Source organism: Streptopelia decaocto, assembly GCF_964273445.1.
Source record: "Streptopelia decaocto genome assembly, chromosome: 1".
In the NCBI taxonomy this organism is placed as follows: Eukaryota; Metazoa; Chordata; class Aves; order Columbiformes; family Columbidae; genus Streptopelia; species Streptopelia decaocto.
In genome coordinates, this window is record NC_138663.1 from 117,586,650 (window position 1) to 117,605,106 (window position 18,457).

The 18,457-nt window shown below is 42.2% G+C and overlaps 1 protein-coding gene across 2 annotated transcripts in view; it reads left to right on the forward strand.

Annotated features, from left to right (window-relative positions):
- The window catches only part of C2CD2 (C2 calcium dependent domain containing 2), a 43,726-nt gene that overhangs the window by 19,776 nt on the left and 5,493 nt on the right, over positions 1–18,457 (forward strand). For both annotated transcript variants that reach the window (XM_082053966.1, XM_082053967.1), the window contains exons 7-13: positions 1,223–1,331; positions 4,671–4,732; positions 7,487–7,626; positions 7,915–8,086; positions 8,858–8,971; positions 11,324–11,451; positions 12,579–12,888. In XM_082053966.1, coding sequence (XP_081910092.1) covers positions 1,223–1,331; positions 4,671–4,732; positions 7,487–7,626; positions 7,915–8,086; positions 8,858–8,971; positions 11,324–11,451; positions 12,579–12,888 — 1,035 coding nt within the window. The remainder of the gene's footprint in view (positions 1–1,222; positions 1,332–4,670; positions 4,733–7,486; positions 7,627–7,914; positions 8,087–8,857; positions 8,972–11,323; positions 11,452–12,578; positions 12,889–18,457) is intronic.

Below are 18,457 nucleotides of genomic sequence, written 5' to 3' on the forward strand. Positions count from 1 at the left end.
AAAAAATTGTTAGTTGTGCACACCAGGGTGTGGGGTGCAGAAATGCTGAAATACCCTGTTGAGTATCAGTCGGTCAGTGGTTCCGGTGTCATTTCAGGCGGAGCTGTACAGGCGTTTCTGCCCCGGGCTGCTGAGTGCTGCTGGCAGCAAGAGCAGGCTGCAGAGACATATGGCTGGGTTAACAGAAAACCACGCCAGGTTCATTAACTCGGGCTCAGCTCGCTCTGAAAGCAGCTAAACTACTTACTCCAGGGTTAGCTGGGATCCCAAATAAGCTGTGTGTACACCGTGCTTGGTCTCCTCTAATAACCTTGCCAGGCCCAAGCTGCTTCTGTGCCTGAGGTAGGGCTCATCCACAGCCCTGATGCACCACCAGAGGACAACTGAGAGTTGATGGTAGTAAATATAAACCTAGATCCTTCTGGAGAACTGGAGGCAACATATCTTTTGTTTGCTTTTCACACAGTCAGTGCTGAGCATTTTGTTGCTTTCCTTGATATTTTGGAATGCTGGGACTGAAATTATTTCTGATGGTGTGAAAGCCATCCAAAATAAATTGTTTCAAGAAGAGCACATTGTGCAAACTATTTCCCCTTGGAGCAGCAATATATTAGTAACTACTCTAATATGCCAATTTGCCATGCTATTAAATTTCAAGATCAAGGTAGAGATAATTCTGCATCAGTACTCTAGAATGTCATGAACTTGTTAAAAGCTGCAGTCTACAAAGCCATTGTTAATTAATGCTACTGTCATAATTCACTTGCTAGCAGAAAAAGCTTGTTTTGATGTCCAAAGAAACCACTGTGACTGTGGCCAGTAGGAACTTTGAAAACTTCTGGTTTTTTTGAAGCAGCTGAAAGCAACTTTACTCCCACACTGCCACCTCCTTGCTGTTCATTCTGTCTCCCCAACCTGCTTGATCTTTGCATGCCTGCCCTTTTTTGCTTCATGCCAGAATTTTGATTGGGTTGTCATGTTTCATACTATGTAAAACAGTGTGTAAGGCAATGATGTTGCAATCTGGACCATCACGATTAATGTAGATGGTATGCAAACAGAGGAAAGCAGTTCATCCTGTGGGAGAGCGGGGAAGTGTTTGCAATAGTCTATTCAAAAGTGCAGTATGTATGGAAGGGGGTTCTTTGCTTTCTTTTGAGTAAGTGTGCCTCTTGGTGATGGAGTATTAATAACTGGATATTGATTTTTCTCGTCCTTACAGGCAGCACAAATCTTGTGTGTATAGTTCAGTTGAATGACCCTATGCAGAAGTTTTCCAGCTCTGTAGCCAAAAATGCTGCAAATCCCTTTTGGAAGGAAGAGTTTATCTTGTAAGTAACTTACCTACTGAGAATACTTCTATAGTAAAGCATCTTTTTTTACTTAAACTATGTGAGGTCTCTGAGGGAAGAATGGCATTTTGAAATACATCCAGTCGTGTGGCCTCAGAGAAATCTGGAGCTGGCAGGGACTTCAGGGTATCTAATTACCTTCTGCATGGATATGAGATCAAATAGGTCTCTAGATCTTTCATGGCAGATACGTGTTTCTGGTAAACGACAGCAGTAACAAGCATAATAAATCACCCTGTCATTTCATACAGTGCCAAAAAAAAAAAAAGTGTTAACAAGGTTTTAAAGTCACTTTACCTTGAAAACTGCATTTGAGGAAATCTGATGTCTCTCTGTTCCCTCCCCTGAGTGGAAAATGTACACGTGTAAAAAAATGACCATCTAAAAGAATGGTGGCTGTGGTTAAAAAGGGACTGTAAAACTAACTAGAGTGTTTTGTTGTTTGTTTGGGTTTTTTTCTGTAGAACAAAAATGAGACTTTTGGGCAGCCTGCATGGTATTCTGTGATTCACACAGCTTCTGTAAATAAGGTCAAGAGTGACCAGTTGTAAAACTCTTTTCATTTCCACTTTCTATCAGCAGAGCAGAAGTATCTGGTAGCTTCTGTATTGTACAGGTTGAGGAAGGGGGAGTCACTGATGGCAGGGTGGGTCAGAGGGATGTTTCTCTAGGGGCTTTAAACACCCGCACAGGCAGGCAGAAGCAGCTTCCCGGTGGAACGGCATAGAGATGCTGCCATGCAACATACAGCAAATACTGCTTGTTTGTTTGGGGTTTTTTTCTAGCAGATTATTAAGGTGAGAGGCACTTCACGCACAGTGGAGTCTCTCTGGTTCTTTCTGTAACTTTCTTCTCCCATGTCAATTCATTTTCTCTCTCTACATATATGTATAGAAATATATATTTTAGAGGGTAAGACATTTGCTTTTGTGTGACATTTTTCTTCGCTGCCTAGTCAAAGGCTGGCATCCACTGTACCCTTTCCTTCTCTTGCAAAGCACGAGTCTTAGTTTACAAGGAACTGAGTGTGTATGCAGACCTGTGCCTGTCTGTGCTGAACGCTCCCTTCCTTAGGGAGCGGAGCGCACTTCTGTGTGCTCCTCCTCAGCTTGAAGGGGGAGTAACTGTGCAGTGCAGAGACCTTTTCTTGCCTCCTATCGCAGTCTGCTGGACTGCGCCTGTGAACGTTATGGAGCGTGCACTGCAGAAACAGGGAGAGCTGAGGGGAAGTGCGACAGGGGCTGCTTGATTTGAAGGAAGGCACCAGGATGGGTCATCACAGGTTGTACAGGGCTTGGGAACGCTGGATACCTCTGCATGTGTTGCAGGGGTTGGAGTTGATTAGAAGTCACTATAGTCAGTAAAGAAAAAGTGACGTTGTAGAGCAACACTGAAAGGCCTCACATTTTTTTGTAGTCTGATGGTGGTGTGTGGAACTGCTTCTCCTCCTGCTGTCAAGTGGAAAACCAGATAGGAAGCTCTCTTCCTTCAGACACGCACAGTCCGATGGCTTTTAAAGTCTGATTTTAGTTATGAGGCCCTACAGTTTTTGCGGAAGGCCACAGATCAGACAGTGTTCTTCTGTGACAGTGTGCTGCGTTGCCATCAAGACTTAAGGATTAATGTGATGCAATTTCTTCTCCACAATAAGAGGGGGGAAAATGGACTTCTGTAACAGGTTTCCATTCTAGAGTATCTCAAAGTGCTTCAGCCACTGGGTCTGTGAATCACTTCAGCCATCTGTTGGTAGAACAGCACCCATGCTCTGTGTTGCAGAGCAGACAAGTTCCTGGCGATTTTGGACAGGAAGTTTGTCAGAATAATACCCTTTCTAACTGAAAATGCAGAGAGAGGGCAGGCAGGATGTGATTAAGTTGACTGGAATTTGCCCTTGATGCTAGGGATAATGCTGGGTTTTCCACAGCATTGGCTGCCTTTCAAAAGTGCATGAGGTAAGCTTGGGGACTTCTATAGATGACTGATCAGGATTTGGCTGCATACCTTCTTTCAAGCTTACGTTCCCGCACCATCCCCTTTTCTTTCTTAATAAACGAAAATACCTACCAGTCTGAAGACCACTGCATTGACCACCATGTCAGGCTCTGCTTTAGCTTCATGGGAAGAGCGTCAATAGTACCATCAAGGTGCTTCCTTTCAAGGTTTGGAGATGCAGGAGGGGATGGGAGTGGCAGGGAAAAGCTTAATACCTGCTGCATAGATTATGTCCCACAGCAGCTAACGGAGGTGGGATGCCTGTAACCAAGATCACACTGTCCTGAAATGAAGGCATAAAAATAAAATACTTAAATATATGCCTTTAAGGTTTTTGGCAGAGCACCTGCTGAGAAGGTTATAAAATCAAGTTTTACTGGAAGGTTCTTCAGTGGGTACTCAGTTTTCTTCACTGTTTCAATTAGAGGAAATGTTTTGTATCAAATCATAGAATAATAGAATACCAGGTTGGAAGGGACCACAAGGATCATCTGATCCAACCTTTCTTGGCAAAAGCACAGTCTAGACAAGGTGACCCAGCACCCTGTTCAGCTGAATCTTAAATTGTCCAATGTTGGGGAATCCACCACTTCCCTGGGGAGATTATTCCGATGGCTGATTGTTCTTGTAATGAAAAATTTCCCCCTTTTGTCCAGTTGGAATCTCCCTGTGTTGTATCCATTGTCTAGCCTATCTTATGAGGCACTGCATATGCCAGTAATTCTGCTGATAGTTCACATTGGTTCAGTCAAAAAGAAACATCCTTGAGTCTTACTTACTCTTCTCACCTTAGACTGTAACTACTTTTGTTTACTTGCACATATCCTGCTTTTGCAGGACACTTTCCTGCCTTGACAGGATATCCCACGGCTTTGAATAGGTTGTTGATTGGACCTGTTCTGGGATCTTGACTTAGAAATTTGATCCTGCCAGGAAAAAGTAGCTTCTTAGTGCTGTGGTATAGCAGTCAGACAGGGACCAACATCAGCTTGAAGGGCAGTGTTTGTCAATTACTGGGGGGAAGAAAGCCTCAGAATTTTTAAGAAATAGACCTTGTGCAGCAGTGCTGGAGGGAACCAGGCTGTGGTTTTCTGACTTATGATCCCTTCAGTCAGTCTCACCTGAGGTGAAAAAGACGCTACGCATGCAGCATACCCAGCAGTGCTGCCATGTGGTGCTGCCCAGCTCGGTCAGCAAGTGGTGCTGGATGGCTTGGTGCGGGCCAGGAAACGTTTGTGTATTGGCAACCGGAAAGGGGAAAACCTAAGTGAGAAGGAAAATCTGCTCACCTGCAAAGACCTAACATAAGTTTCATTTACTTCACAGGGAACTAAGTGCCAAATCAAAAGCATTGCAACTGCAGATAGTAGAAGATGGAAAGTTGGATAGTAAGTATTGAAACTGAATTGTTTTGCATGATCAGTTTGTGAGCATTGCTAAATGTTGACATAAGTCCTTAAGTCCTACCTGGCTGCACAGTCAAACAAGCAACTGACAGATTTCTGAACCTGCATTAAGACATAGATGTCTTCTGCTGACATGTCTGTGGGAAACTGCAGCGGGTCTGTGGAATCCTTGACAGAAAATATGGGAGTAGAGATCAGCCTTGAAGATATTAAGATTTACCCTTGAGAAGGATGGGAGTAAAGGAGTATCCGGAGGTATGGAGTTGTACCCGTGAGAGAGGAGAGATGTACCCGTGAGAGAGAAGGGGATAGAAGAATAACATGGATGATAGCAAAATTAACCAATGAGATGTTAGTGCTGTAACTTGTAACCAATAGTGAAAAGACACATGAACTGGTAGAATTGTATAAAAATGCACTTGTAGTAATAAATGGCACCCTATTACTTTCATCTTGAAAGAATTTGGTCCATGTCGTTTGTCCGTCTCAACCGCGACACATGTCCTGGCAGTGAAATCTGGTATGCCTCAAGCCTGGCTCTAGGGAGCCTGGGCAGGGGAACAAACAGCTGTGCAATGGATATCAGCTGAAAATAGCCAGCCAAACTTGTACAAAACAGGCAGCTTGGGGAAAATTTATGACTTAAGTTTGTGTTTTTAAACTCTCTGAGCTTGTCCTCAAATGTAGGTCCCAGAGTTGGAATCCATGGAAAGTTGCAGAGTTCTTGGGCAACACTGATTGACCTGGGTTAAGTGCTGTCTATGTGTACAGTCTTGCTTCTATCAGTAATCATGGACAGAAGAGAGAATCTACTGTTCACATATCTCTCTCCTCCTCTGAGTTAAGGTTATAGAGAAACCTTGAGTTTCTTTCTAGACTGTCAACATACTGAGTTGTTTCTAAACATACTGAGTCAGGTTTCTAAACTTTTAACAGATCCACTGTTAGTTAAGCTTTCTAAGCCTTTCTGTGACTGAAGGGGAATCATGGGTGTTAATCCTAAATCATTCCTTTTCAAGCCCCAGATGTTGCCTCGCAATTACCAGGTATAAAATACACTAATTCTGATTATATTGGATTAAGTATAAAACATGGGGGCTGAAACATTTTTACTATTTGATTCTGTTGTTGTAATTTACAATTAGCCTTTAGTGGCAAGAAATCTCCACTACTCTATTGCATTTGGTTTATTTGGAGAAGCACTACCTTCCTAGTGGGGGTAAAAGGTAGGTGGGTGCTGAGACCAGAGAGCGTGTTTAGGTGTTTGCATAAGCTTTGTAAACTTGCACCAAGTACTTCATTATTTGAGCTTTATTGAAGTGGTGACAAAACATCATAAATTCTTCTCATATACACTGCATGTTATTTTACTGATACAGAATTTTGCTGTAGCTAGAAATATAGTAACTGCATTTCAGATCTTGGATGTGTTTGCTTTTTCCTTATGTGAGGTTTCAGGTCTAAAACAAACAAAAGAAATATTACTTTTTGACACCTATTTCTCTGTGGTTTAGTACTATCAGTTATATTCATCTTAGTTCAGGAAAACGTTGGCCGAAGGTCTTCATACCCAGTGATTAAAAAAATAACCGTACTCATGGTGTCTTGTGATAGTAGATGAAGGCTTGGCCAGTAGTTTATTAGGTCATAATATTTTATCTAAGCCACAGTTAAAAAGGTAGTATATACAAATGGACTGTGTTTAATTTGGGGTTACTCTATTTTTATTTTGAATAATCTAGATGCACAAAGACGTGCAATACCTTGCATATCTGTGATTATTGGAGGGACTGGGAAGTCAAACGTAGACAAATACTTAAAATTTCTCTGGTATGGATACTATTTTTTTATTTTTAGCAAAAAAAATATGATCTATGTACAGTCAGCAAATGTATATCGTTTGTTGCATAAAGTTTAATCTTACCTGTACCTGAGCATCTTTAGTAGTGGGTCTTTGAAACAAAACCAGTAATGTTCTACATCCTACTGAGAGTGTAACTACCAGCCTGGTTTCTTGAAGAAAAAGGTTGCAATTGGTTGCAGTGACAATCGTCTTCCTCCCCTCCCTGCCACCCCCAAACCATCTTAGGTATTCTCCCAAAAATTTGAATAGAAAACTCCAAGTAGCATCACATTAATGAGGAAAGAGCTGAGTAATGTGAATATAATGTAAATCTCTACTTGTCTTTGAATTAAACAGAAAAGTAGAATTTCATCTCTGAAATTGTGCAGTAGTTTTGCTAATAGTTTGCTCCAGTCTAGTGTAGCAAATAAAGTAAGGGGAGCAACAGGAGAAATGCTGAACTTGCTCTAAAGTTGAAATTAAGAAAGAATATTCTTAATGATGCACCAGTTTACCAGGAATCCAGAGGGTTCTCTGAAATTAAAGATGCAGGTAGCTGGTTATGGAGATTGTTCCAGAACCTAATAGTAGTATTTCTAGGTGTTTTCTTTTACCCCAAATATTCAGTATATGCAGGGGAAAATACTGGGAAAAAATAGTGACAAATAAGTAATGTCTCCATTCTTTCCTGTTGCACAGTACTAGGCCAGGCTGAGGCCTGGTGTTAAAACAGAAAGCAAGCTGTGAAAACTGCCGTGTTTGTGCACTGCGGTGCAGAAACAGTTCTTGCGATGAGCAGCCTCTGTCCTTCCTTCTCCTCTCCTGTCTTCTCACCCTTAAGACATACCGACAGCTCAGATGTGAGCTGATTTTGTTGATTTTATTTCTTCCAGGTCCTTTGTCTGCAACGGCGACTGTACCTCTAGACTTGTTCAGGAAACAACCTTCTGGCCAGCAGAGCTTTGTGCTGAGCAGCGGGGCCAGCGAGAGCAGCCCAGAGCCGGGGCCCGGGCTGGGATCCATTAGCGCAGAGGTACTGCTGCGTCTGGGTGGTTTTGTGGTGGATTTTTTACGTCAGGAAGTACTTGCGACTACTCATCTTGTGCTTTGGACTGTCACTCGCAGTGCATTGTGGTTTGTGGCTGAGTAATAGTGCGTTCAGATTGCATGGTAACACTTCATATGGTTCTTGTGTCTATCAAAAGAATTAGCTGTTTGGCTCTTGAACATTAATAAAAATATTAAAGGAGTACTAGCTAGAAATGTTAGTGTCCTTCTTGCTTGGCTGTGGTTCCAAGGTGACTTTTTTTTGTCTTCCTAGTTCTTTTTCATAGAACCCAATGAGTTAAAGACGTGGCAGGTGTCTTCTCCAGTGCCAGCCACTAAAGTAGAAAAGGATCGCACTGTGATGCCCTGTGGGACTGTGGTCACTACTGTAACTGCTGTGAAAACCAAACCTCGTCTAGAAGGGAGATCATCTCCACTGAGCACAGGTGAGGAAATCCACTTCTCCCTGTGTTCGCTCTTGGGGTTATCTGTGGGGACCAGGAGAAGTTGGAGACATGGGTTATAAGGAAAGGTGCTGTTGTCCAGACTTCTCCGATGTGTTGGGGGGCAAGGGTTGGGCATTATTTGTATTCTTCAGAATCAGGTTTTTAATTTTCATGAAACCTTGTTCTTACAAGAGAGGTGGTTAATGCTCCTTTTAATACACATTGTAAATCTTCATGGTAGGGTGATGATGCAGAACAGCTTGGTTTTGGTGGTTGGTATTCCGCATGACAAAAGTATCAGACTCTTTTAGAGTGTTTGCTGATGACAGACCATCCTGTGCCTTCTAACCTTGATCTGTATTGTAATCTCTAATGAGGATTGGTGTCATCTTGTGACAAAGTTTTTTTTTTTAATTAGCATATCTTTCAGGAGTAGATTCTTCTTCTTTGGATAAATATGAAAGTAAAATCCCTAAACAGTCTCTATATGAAGTCTCACCAAGAACTGCATTCTTTTAAGTTGAAATCAAGATCTATTACTTAAGTGGGTGTTGTCTAGCATATTACAGTAGAATGTTTAAAAATAATAAATTCCTACACTTGACAGGTCTTTTGGGGTCAGGTTACCACAGAGCATGCATTAAGAATTTGTATTAAACAACTTTCTCAAACATGATTTGAACAGGCTTTAACGTTGGTATAATACATTCTTATTAATTTCAATAATTCAATTTCTTGAATAATTTCAGTAACCAAAACCTTGGTCCTTAGATTCTCCTGTGAAAACTCCAGTTAAAGTAAAGATGATTGAAAAGGATTTCTCTATTCAAGCTATCCATTCTCATGGTGCTCCAGTCAGCAAAACTTTATCGTCTTCAGATACAGGTAATAGAAGTGTTCAAAGGTGCTAATGAGAATGTGTCTCTCTCTGCTGTACATGGAATTAATGTAATCCTGTTAAAATAACAGCAAACCCACACGGCCACTGCCTTTCAACAGGCACTGAAATGTTTATGTTAGCAAGTACTGTGGTTAGGCATATGGCAGTCTTGTAACAGAGTTCTGGTTTTAGTTGATGATTTAAATTGCTAATTTTGAATAAATAACAGTGAGCTGTGGTTTGGAGAGGTGAGGTGACTGCAGAAAAGCCAGGCTGTTTTTTCTCTTACTTTTGAATGAAAAATTCCTCCTTTATAAAAACATGGGGGACTCAACACAAGATGAAAGCGCTGTGAAACTTATCTCTAAGGCCATTGTGATTCCCCTCTATCTGAAGAGAGGCTGGACTGATGTAAGGAAGACTGAACTCCTTTCTCAGTCCTGCCACTGGGCTTATTCATGCTAATGCAAATACACAATCTTGCTGTGTCTGTCTGTCTGCCTTCCTAACTCACTTGGCACACAGTTGAAATGCCTTCAGAGTGACAGGTGGCATTGATAATAACTTTAATTATAAATTCACTTTTGACTGTATTAAACCTGAGTTTTAGTTTGAGCATTTTACCTTTTGAGTTGCAACGCTGAATCTTCAGCATGTTTTTCACTCCCGTGTGTGGTCACCATTCGATCTTTCTGTTGCTCTGTATGGAACAGTAATGAAAGACGTGACCCAGTCTAGCTGCAAATGGCACATGGTGCCATTGCACAGATTTGAGTGTGGATGTGACAATCTGGAAATGATTTAGACTGCTCCTGGCTCAGTCAGAAGGCTTGGTGAGAGAGAGAAATAGATTGGCCAAAAGGCAGAAATCTGGGGATGAACATGAACCAGTGACTATGAATAGCTGTAATAGCTACCTACCTCTAGACTAAGAAGTACTCTGATACCATGAAGCAGCATGGTATTACTAAGCCAATTTGGGAAACGTTAAGATAGTCATAGACTTATGAGTTGACTCTCATAACTGTTGATGACATTAAAGGTATGAAGCATTTACTGGAAAACTCACCTTAAGAGAACTTAGAGCAGGTTGATATGGACAGTGTTTTTATGGGAATGCAGGGGAATTTCTGTGAAATGTTTATATAACACACTGGGAAGAATTACTCATTAGAATGAAAGTTTAAGCCAAATAAAACAAATACAAAGGAGTGTTTGGTATGTCCGTAACTTAGATAGTAGTTATTACAAACATTGTGTCAAAATAGCAGCAAGCACTATAGAAAAGGTACCGTGGCTGTGCCATAGTTCTAAGCGATGGCAAAAATAAGAATTAGCAGGTGCCACTGATGTTGTCCTGGATGCCCTCAGCTATCCCTGGGGGCTTTGCAGTGGTGAGGGAGATGGAAAAACAGAGGTTTATAATGAGTGTGCAGACATGCATGGGCGTGCATACCCCTTGTGAACACATACTCTTGAATTCCAAAACTATCCAAGATTCTTGGTGCAGTGTAATTATTCAGGCCTCGTATTTTATTGCATTAATGTCACAGTAACAAAAGGCACTGCTCAGTTTAAAACTCCTAACAGAAGAGCCAACTCAGACAATTATATACAGGGATTTTTGTCTTGTTAACTTTCTTAGCCTTGTTTGTTCCTAAGCTTGACGAATTTGATTAGTGTGTATTTGCTGTGCCCAAAGTACTTGCGTACTAGATGCCAAAAAATGGCCATGCTTAAAAATAAACTTGTGTTTGTCACTAAAGAGCATTTTATAAAGAAGGTTTTATATTCCTGTACAAAAGTTGGAGGGGGGAAAAGAGGTGCACTTTACAGGCTCTGGAGGCAGCTGACAAAGAGCAGAACAACTGCCACTTTGCCTTCTCCATCCTATCATAGTGCCATAGCAAATCTGGAAATGCTGAAAAAGGATGTCTGGAAAAAGAGCAAATTAGCTACCTGAAGAAGTAGTAGCACGTATCGGCTTTGTACCCTGTTAGAACTGTGGCTCTTCATGACGTACCTCTCCACTGCTTCTGGATTATAGTCACCACAGTGTAGCAATGCAGTGAAATAGTTGGATGTTTTGTGTAGGCTTCCATAACCTCCTGTGTGCTCAGAGCAAGGGTTTGTAAGTGCAACTTAGGTACCTTTTCTCAAAAGAATGAGTAACAGAAGGGAAATACAAGACCCGATAGTTGAGTAGTGAATTGCAAGATGTTTTGGTATGCCTGGTGTTTATACCATTTCAACTAATTTCTCTGAATTCTTGAGTCAAGAACAAACTCTGCCTCTCTTTGCTCTGTTTTTTCCTTCTTTTTTTCTTTCTTCCCTTTGAAACAATGCTTTCTTTTCAGAACTGCTGGTGCTGAATGGCACCGATCCTGTTGCAGAAGCAGCCATTCGGCAGTTAAGTGAGTCTGCAAAGCAGAAGCTGAAGTCTCCTAGAAAGAAAAGCACCATTATCATATCAGGGGTGTCCAAGGTAGGGCAGAAAATAACACTTACATTTAATGCTTAGTACTGTAAAGACCTAGCTCCACTGATTGTGACGTTCACATGCTTCTTCTGTTTCCCGTTCAGCAGCCTCTGCAGGATCTAGGTCTGTGTGCCAGTTTGTTTCAGTAACTGTTTCAAGTTAAGCCAAATCAGGATGGGTTCGTTGGGGAGGGTGTTGGGTTTTGATTGTTAGGTTTGACAGCCTAACTAAAAAGGAATGGTATCCTTGAATGGGAGTGGCATGATTAGGAATTTGGGAAAGCCATTTTAGGTGAGAACAGAGGATAATTAGTCCTCTGTGTTTTGCCTGTGGAGGGAAGATGAACAGAAAAAAAAAAAAAAGATTTTTCTATTTTTTCAAAAGTTGTTAAAACCCTCCAAAAAACCTCCTAGTCCTCCGGACTGTGTTCCAGAGGGAGGGCAAACAGAAGACTGTTTCTCACTTGGTACATTGCATTCTTGCAGACTTTCTTCATCCACAGCCTCAGTCTCCCATCTGATGGGACACCATCTTGGTGTCTGTCTGTAGTCCTTTCCCTGCAGGCTGCTGTATGGACGTTTGCTATCAAGTCTTGCTGTTATGCACAGGACCCCTAAAGATCCCTGAGTGAAAACGGAGCCATTGGGCATGGATCCCCTCATCATCACTGTGCTGTGATGGGAGGCAGGAAATAAGGATCAGCTGCCACAGTGCCAGCTGTATCTACTTGGGAAATGGAGGCAGTGGAACTGCATGGGTTTTTGTTTACCTGATGCAGCTGACAAAAAGTCCCTCTACAAATAAACATCTTTTCTCAAAAGGACCAAAAGATTGTCTATGCATGCAGATAACTTAATTACAGCAGCACATGTAGGAAAGAATCCCGTTATTTGCAGTGGGAGGCATGTACTTTTTTTTTTTCCCAGTCATGTGGCTTTAACTACGTGATTAAAACTTGGCTATACACTCCTCTCCTTTAGTAGAGCTAAAGAAACTTGAAGTGGCTTTCTGATAGCCCTGAGCAACACAAATAAAAGTGTAAAGAAAAGCAAAGAATAGAACTTTTACAGAGAGGCTTGTTTTTTCCAGCAGACCAGCCTGTGTCAGTGTTGTCTTTTTTTTTCACGGGGCAGACCTCTTTATCTCAGGACAGTGAAGCTGCACTGATGATGGACTATGCTGCAGCCATGGATAGCTCCTGCAAAGAAGTACCACCCGCTGTGGAGGAAGCTGTTGCGGAAGTCACCTCTGATGAAAAGCTATCATTAGGTTCTTCAGAAGCAGTACTTGATACTGACCCACAGCAAAGTGCCCATAGGGCTTGGGTTTTGGAGAACGGCAGCCAACAGTGGGACACCAACACGCTCTTAGACCAGACCTGTGAAGAAATATCTGGGAGCTCATTAAGTGTTTCAGAAAGTGGGAGCATGAAAAAATCTAAAGGTATGTGATCCTTACCTCTGCTTGAATGAATGACTGCTTTCTCTATGTAATTAGCAGTGTCATGCGACACTGTAGTAGTTCATCCTTTCTTACTGATTTAAACTCCTTGTGATTGTGGTGTTGGTTGAATCTGTCTTACTATCAGGCATAAAGAGTGGAGTCAGGCTCTCTTACATTCCCCTCCATCAGGAAACAGGAAGGCGAATAGAATAGAATAGAATAGAATAGAATAGAATAGAATAGAATAGAATAGAATAGAATAGAATAGAATAGAATAGAATAGAATAGAATATTTTAGTTGGAAGGAACCTACAACAGTTGTCTAATCTGACTGCCTGATCGCTTCAGGGCTGACCAAAAGTTAAAGTCTGTTACTAAGGGCATTGTCTAAGTGCCTCATAAACACTGACAGGTTTGACGCGTTGACCAGTTCTCCAGGGAGCCTGTTCCAGTGTTTGATTACCCTTCTGGTAAAGAAATCCTTCCTAATGTCCAGTCTAGACCTCTCCTGATGCAGCTTTGAACCATTCCCACACGTCCTATCACTGGATCCCAGGGAGAAGAGATCAGCACCTCCCTCTCCCCTTTTCCTCCTCAGGAAGCTGTAGAAACTAATGAGGTCGCCCCTCAGCCTCCTTTTCTCTGAACTAGACAAACCCAGACCCCTCAGCCGCTCCTCACAGGACATGTCTTGCAGCCCTTTCACCAGTTTTGTTACCCTCCTCTGGACAAATTCAAGGACCTTCACATCCTTCTTAAATCTGGGGGGCCAGAACTGCACACAGAACTCAAGGTGAGGCCACACCACCACTGAATACCGTGGTATAATCACCTCTTTCGACCGGCTGATTATGCCATGTTTGGTGTACCCCAGGGTAAAGTTTCTGTGCCCTTGCCTGCCAGGGCTCACACTGCTGACTCATATTGACTCTGCTGTTGACCAGCATCTCCAGATCTCTTTCTGCAGGGCTGCTCTGCAGCCACTCCTCTCCCAAATTTTACTTGTGCCCAGCATTACTCCATCCTAGGTGCAGAATCTGGCATTTGGACTTGTTAAATTTCATCCCATTAATCATTACCCAGTGTTCAAGGGCAGCTCACTAGGCCCAACCCAGTTATCTGGGAGAGAGAAAACTACCCACATTGTCAGTTCCTCCATGAAATCTGTGTTCTTGTAAACAAGGACTTGTACTATATTAGCAGCCTTATTACTAACATGAAAATAGTAGGGTTCCACAGTTGCTTTCTGGTAGGTTCCTTCTCTTCTCCTCCTTCACATCTCTGAGCACAAGACTTCCCTGCCCTCACTGAAGCGTGTGTCCAGGAAGTATCACAGCTAAACCAGAAGTACACTCTCTCTTAGCTGCCTTGTGAACAGTTTCTCCCTTTTCACTGATTTCGTTTATATGTAGTTTGCTAAAGAAAATAGAATAAAGGGTAGTTTAATAAGTCAATAAGGGGTCTGATCATTTTGCTTATGTAGTTACACACCTGGATAGGTGCAGTTTGAAAATGTCTTATGTTTCTTTGTGTTTCCTTTACAAATCCATTAACCTCTGAGGTTGTAGCACTGTTTTGTGGCCAAGTGGTAAACACAGAGGCTGTCAGAAAGGCCTACACAAGAGCCAGTGCAGTGGACTGTGCCCTGAACAGCAGAACGGCACACCAGTCTCGTGGGCTGGATGTTGAAGTTGCAAAAAGTGTTGTGTTTCTCACCCATATCCATCCCTCTTTCACTTTATTATTTTCTTTTCTTTCCTTACACAGAGATACTGTAAAATGATTTACTACAAAACTTCAGTATATGACTAGATTATCATGATCCGCGCTCACGTAAGGCCTACACTGGACCTCTTCGGCAAGGCTTTCCCTTAGAGCATTGAGGTTTTCTGGCCTTCTTGCAGTTGTATTGCTTCACCTGATAGATCAGGATGGTACAGCAGCCATCAGTTTGACATAGATGGTCAGGCATTGGAAAGTTTTGGGTGTGTTTGGGGTGAGGGCAGGGGGTTAGTTGTGAAGAGATTTGTCTCATTTGGAGCCTGGAAAAGTTTAGGAAGCTGAATGAGACTTTGCAAAACCTCTGGACTCTTCTTTAATCTGCTATTCTAAAACTAACAAGTAGAAGTTTGTATGTCAGTTGTTGTCTAGTTTTTGTTTTTGCTGTGCAGTACGTTGCAAAGAGATCAGGCTTCTGAAGGTCCTGTTAACACAATGTAGTATAAAGCTGCTAAAAAGCACAAAGTATCTCTAATGTTTGAGACAGTTGTCTCATCTTGAAAAAATATTTTTTAAAACTGTCTCAAATCCCTTTCTTTACATATAGGTCTCTTTGTGAAAGTCTTGAATCTCTACTTTGTCACAGCTGAGTATCTTTTATGGAGCAAGATGGGAAAAAATTTCAACGCTCCTGCCTTCTGTTAGCTTTGAATAGTTCAAGGTTTCTGTTTTGTGAAATGCTTTCCCTCTACAAAACAAACAAAACCCCACCAAACACAAAAACACAACAAAAAAATCCAAACAAAACCCAAACACAACAAACAAACCCCTTCTGCTTTAAAAAGCCTTATGTATGTATTGTCTTATAGTTAGCACTGTCTTTTTTTTTAACTCTTGCATGTTTTTTTCTGACTTCCTCTTTTTTACCCATTCCCTTTTAAAAACTAAGAGGACTACTATGCCAACCAGAGTTAATTACCTACACAGTAAGTTATTTTTGTCTTATTTTTTTAAGTAAATGTAGCTTTACAATGGTACACTCATTGTAAAAACAGAAGCAAAACATAGTTTGGCACCCATTTTCTTCTTTCCCCATCCATTTCTTTCCTCCCTCCAAAATTACCTTCCCATACCCAGGTGTCTTAGCAGACTCATCTGCTGTGACAAGTCATTCTACTGGTGGTTGTGCTGTCCAGGTGGGTCACACAATGGACAACAAGGAAGGCTTGGAGGGGTGATGTACACTCCCGATCTCTCTCCGTCATGTCCGTTCCTGTAGCATCTAGTTATCAATCAAACATCTGCTCATGCAAACCATGTGTGACCCCATAACTGGATATGCATATGCAGAAAGCTTATTTTACAACCTGCTGCTTACAGTTTTCTAGACCTCTTTTCTAGTCTAACCTGTAGAGCTACCAGGGCCTCAGCAGGTATTACAAAGCCACCTGCATAAAAACTGTTTTGGAAGTTGGGAAGAAATGGAAAGAAGCTATCTCTATTTGTATCCTTGTAGATGTGGAAGGAAGTCTTCCTTCATTAACAAAAATGAGATTCAGAAGTGATCCTAGCCCCACAAGCATTTTCAGAACACCCTAAACTAGTGCAGAGGAGCCTGTGAAGGCCAGTCAGTCTGTACAGCACTCTTGACATGCTCTCTGCTAATATCCTGGTGTTAGGGGCAGAGTTGGCATATGGATCCTGTCGAACTTAAGAAGTAAGCATGCAAACAGCACGAGCATCACCAGGCTTGTGATTTGCCCTGCCCTGCCTTCTTGGCAGGGGATGCATGCTTCCACAGCAGCTGGAGCCACTGTCAGGCAGCACTTACCAAACTGATGGGTGTCAGTGGAGATGTGGCAAGCTTCCAGGTAGGAACAACCTCAGTACCTCTGAGAACACAGGGAGCTTTTGTGTCAGGGGGGCTGCTGCTCGTGCTGAGCCTGTTCTGCTCTCAGGGAAGCGCTGCCTGCGGTTTTTCAGCTGCAGTGGGCTGTCCCAGGCCGCCGGAGTAATTTTTCCAGCATTCTTGATTCGGTTCTGTTTCCTAGTGTGGAAAATCAGTTGGAATGGATAAACCCTTCTGCTCTACTCCTTCTGCTGGCACAGCTTCAGCTGCAGCAGCCAGGACTGCTGGGTGGAACAGCTGACTGCTAAAACAAAAGCCACACAGCAGCAAGAACTCATCCTCCCCCCAGTCTTTGCATATTAACAACTGTCAGTATCATGGGGTTGAACACTGTTTCTTTTATGCTGTTGACAGCAGCCTGAAGTGGTACTGCCTTGCCAAAAATGTCAATCAGAGGGTGATGGGAGAGCAGTCAAGATTCAAATCTGTGAGTTCCAGTTGCTTTTAGCTGACTTCTGCCTCCATCCTGTTGTGCCCTGTGAGAAGAGTCTCAGCAGCAGCAAGACAAAACATGCTAAAACATCTTCTCAGGTGCTGACTGCTTAGTCCTTAAAATACAAAGTAATAATCCCAAGCACGTGTTTGTAAGTGCTGTGGTCTGCACAAAGAAGTATCTGGCTGCATGCAACAGAGCTGCCACAAAATACCTATTCTGCAGCTGTTGCTGTGCAAAATGACATGCAGCCTGTGTCAAGTCCTTAGGGAACAAATATGTAATGATACATATATTGCACAGAATCATATGAAAGAATTGGTCTGTTTGTTGCTTTTGTATCCATTTGCAATGGAGGGAAAAGCAGAATCAAGACTATGTGGTGACAAGAATTAACAGCTGAACTGATAAAAAATTGGGAAACCTCATAGGGAAACCTGTAGGAACAAGGTGTGGAAGCTTTGCCAGCGAGATGACTGTCCTCACGTACTAGTCTGACTGCCAGAAGGCTCCTGTGTTGGCTTGCTACCTGGGTCCTCCTGTGTTCAAATTGGCTGGTGCCGCTTAGACAATGACACTACCCAATTCTGCACAAAACTGTTGCTCTTTTAACACTGGGCACTGCACATCGGGCACATGGAAGGGGAAGGTGGAATTTGGCGAAACAGTGGCTGTAAAAACAACCCAGGCTTGCAAAGAGAGAAGCGTACTGGTGCCTGATGTTGGCAACATGAGTCCCGAGTCCCTGGTGAGATGACAGCTGCAATTACCTTGGCTGCATCATAGGTTTGACATGGGATCAAGGGAAGGAATAAAACAAAATAAAGCAACCTAATTTATCACAGAAGGGATTTCAGCAAACTTCTGAACCTATTTGAAGCAGATATAATATTATTTTTAATCTGCTTGAAGTGAATTGCTGTTCCTAACAGGATTTTAAAATAACAGATGCTTAGTGATTTTTTTTCTAGGTGGTGGTGCTACCAAATTTGTATAGAATATGTGCTGTCTGGCTTGTCTGGGCCTACTGCATGCAGGTTGACTGCCAAGGAACTGTTCTCTGGCACTAACAGTGTCCTTCACCTCAAAATGCCACCATCATGTTCTGCATCACAGGCTAATCTCTTCAGCTCCCTTGATCTCTGAAATAACGAAGAACAACATTACTTCCTCTATGTCATTCTTTTTATAAAATACACTGTACTTCTGTTGTGTTGGAAAGATTGGATATGCCTGTTTGACATGTGAGAACCCAGTGTACAACCCACACCAGATGCTGTGCATGTGTATGTTTGAACAGTACCACAGCTTTCAGATGAGCTTTAGAAACTAGTGAAGTGTAAGGAAGGAGACTTCCACAAGATGTGTGGATTGACTTGAGAAGCTGAAATCAGAAGATTAATATCTGATGGCTCACAGGCACGTTTCACAGTAGCTTTCCTTCCTTATCAGCAGTATCATTTCTTAAAGAACCGAAGGAAAATTCCTTTTTTCTGTAGTGCTCCTCT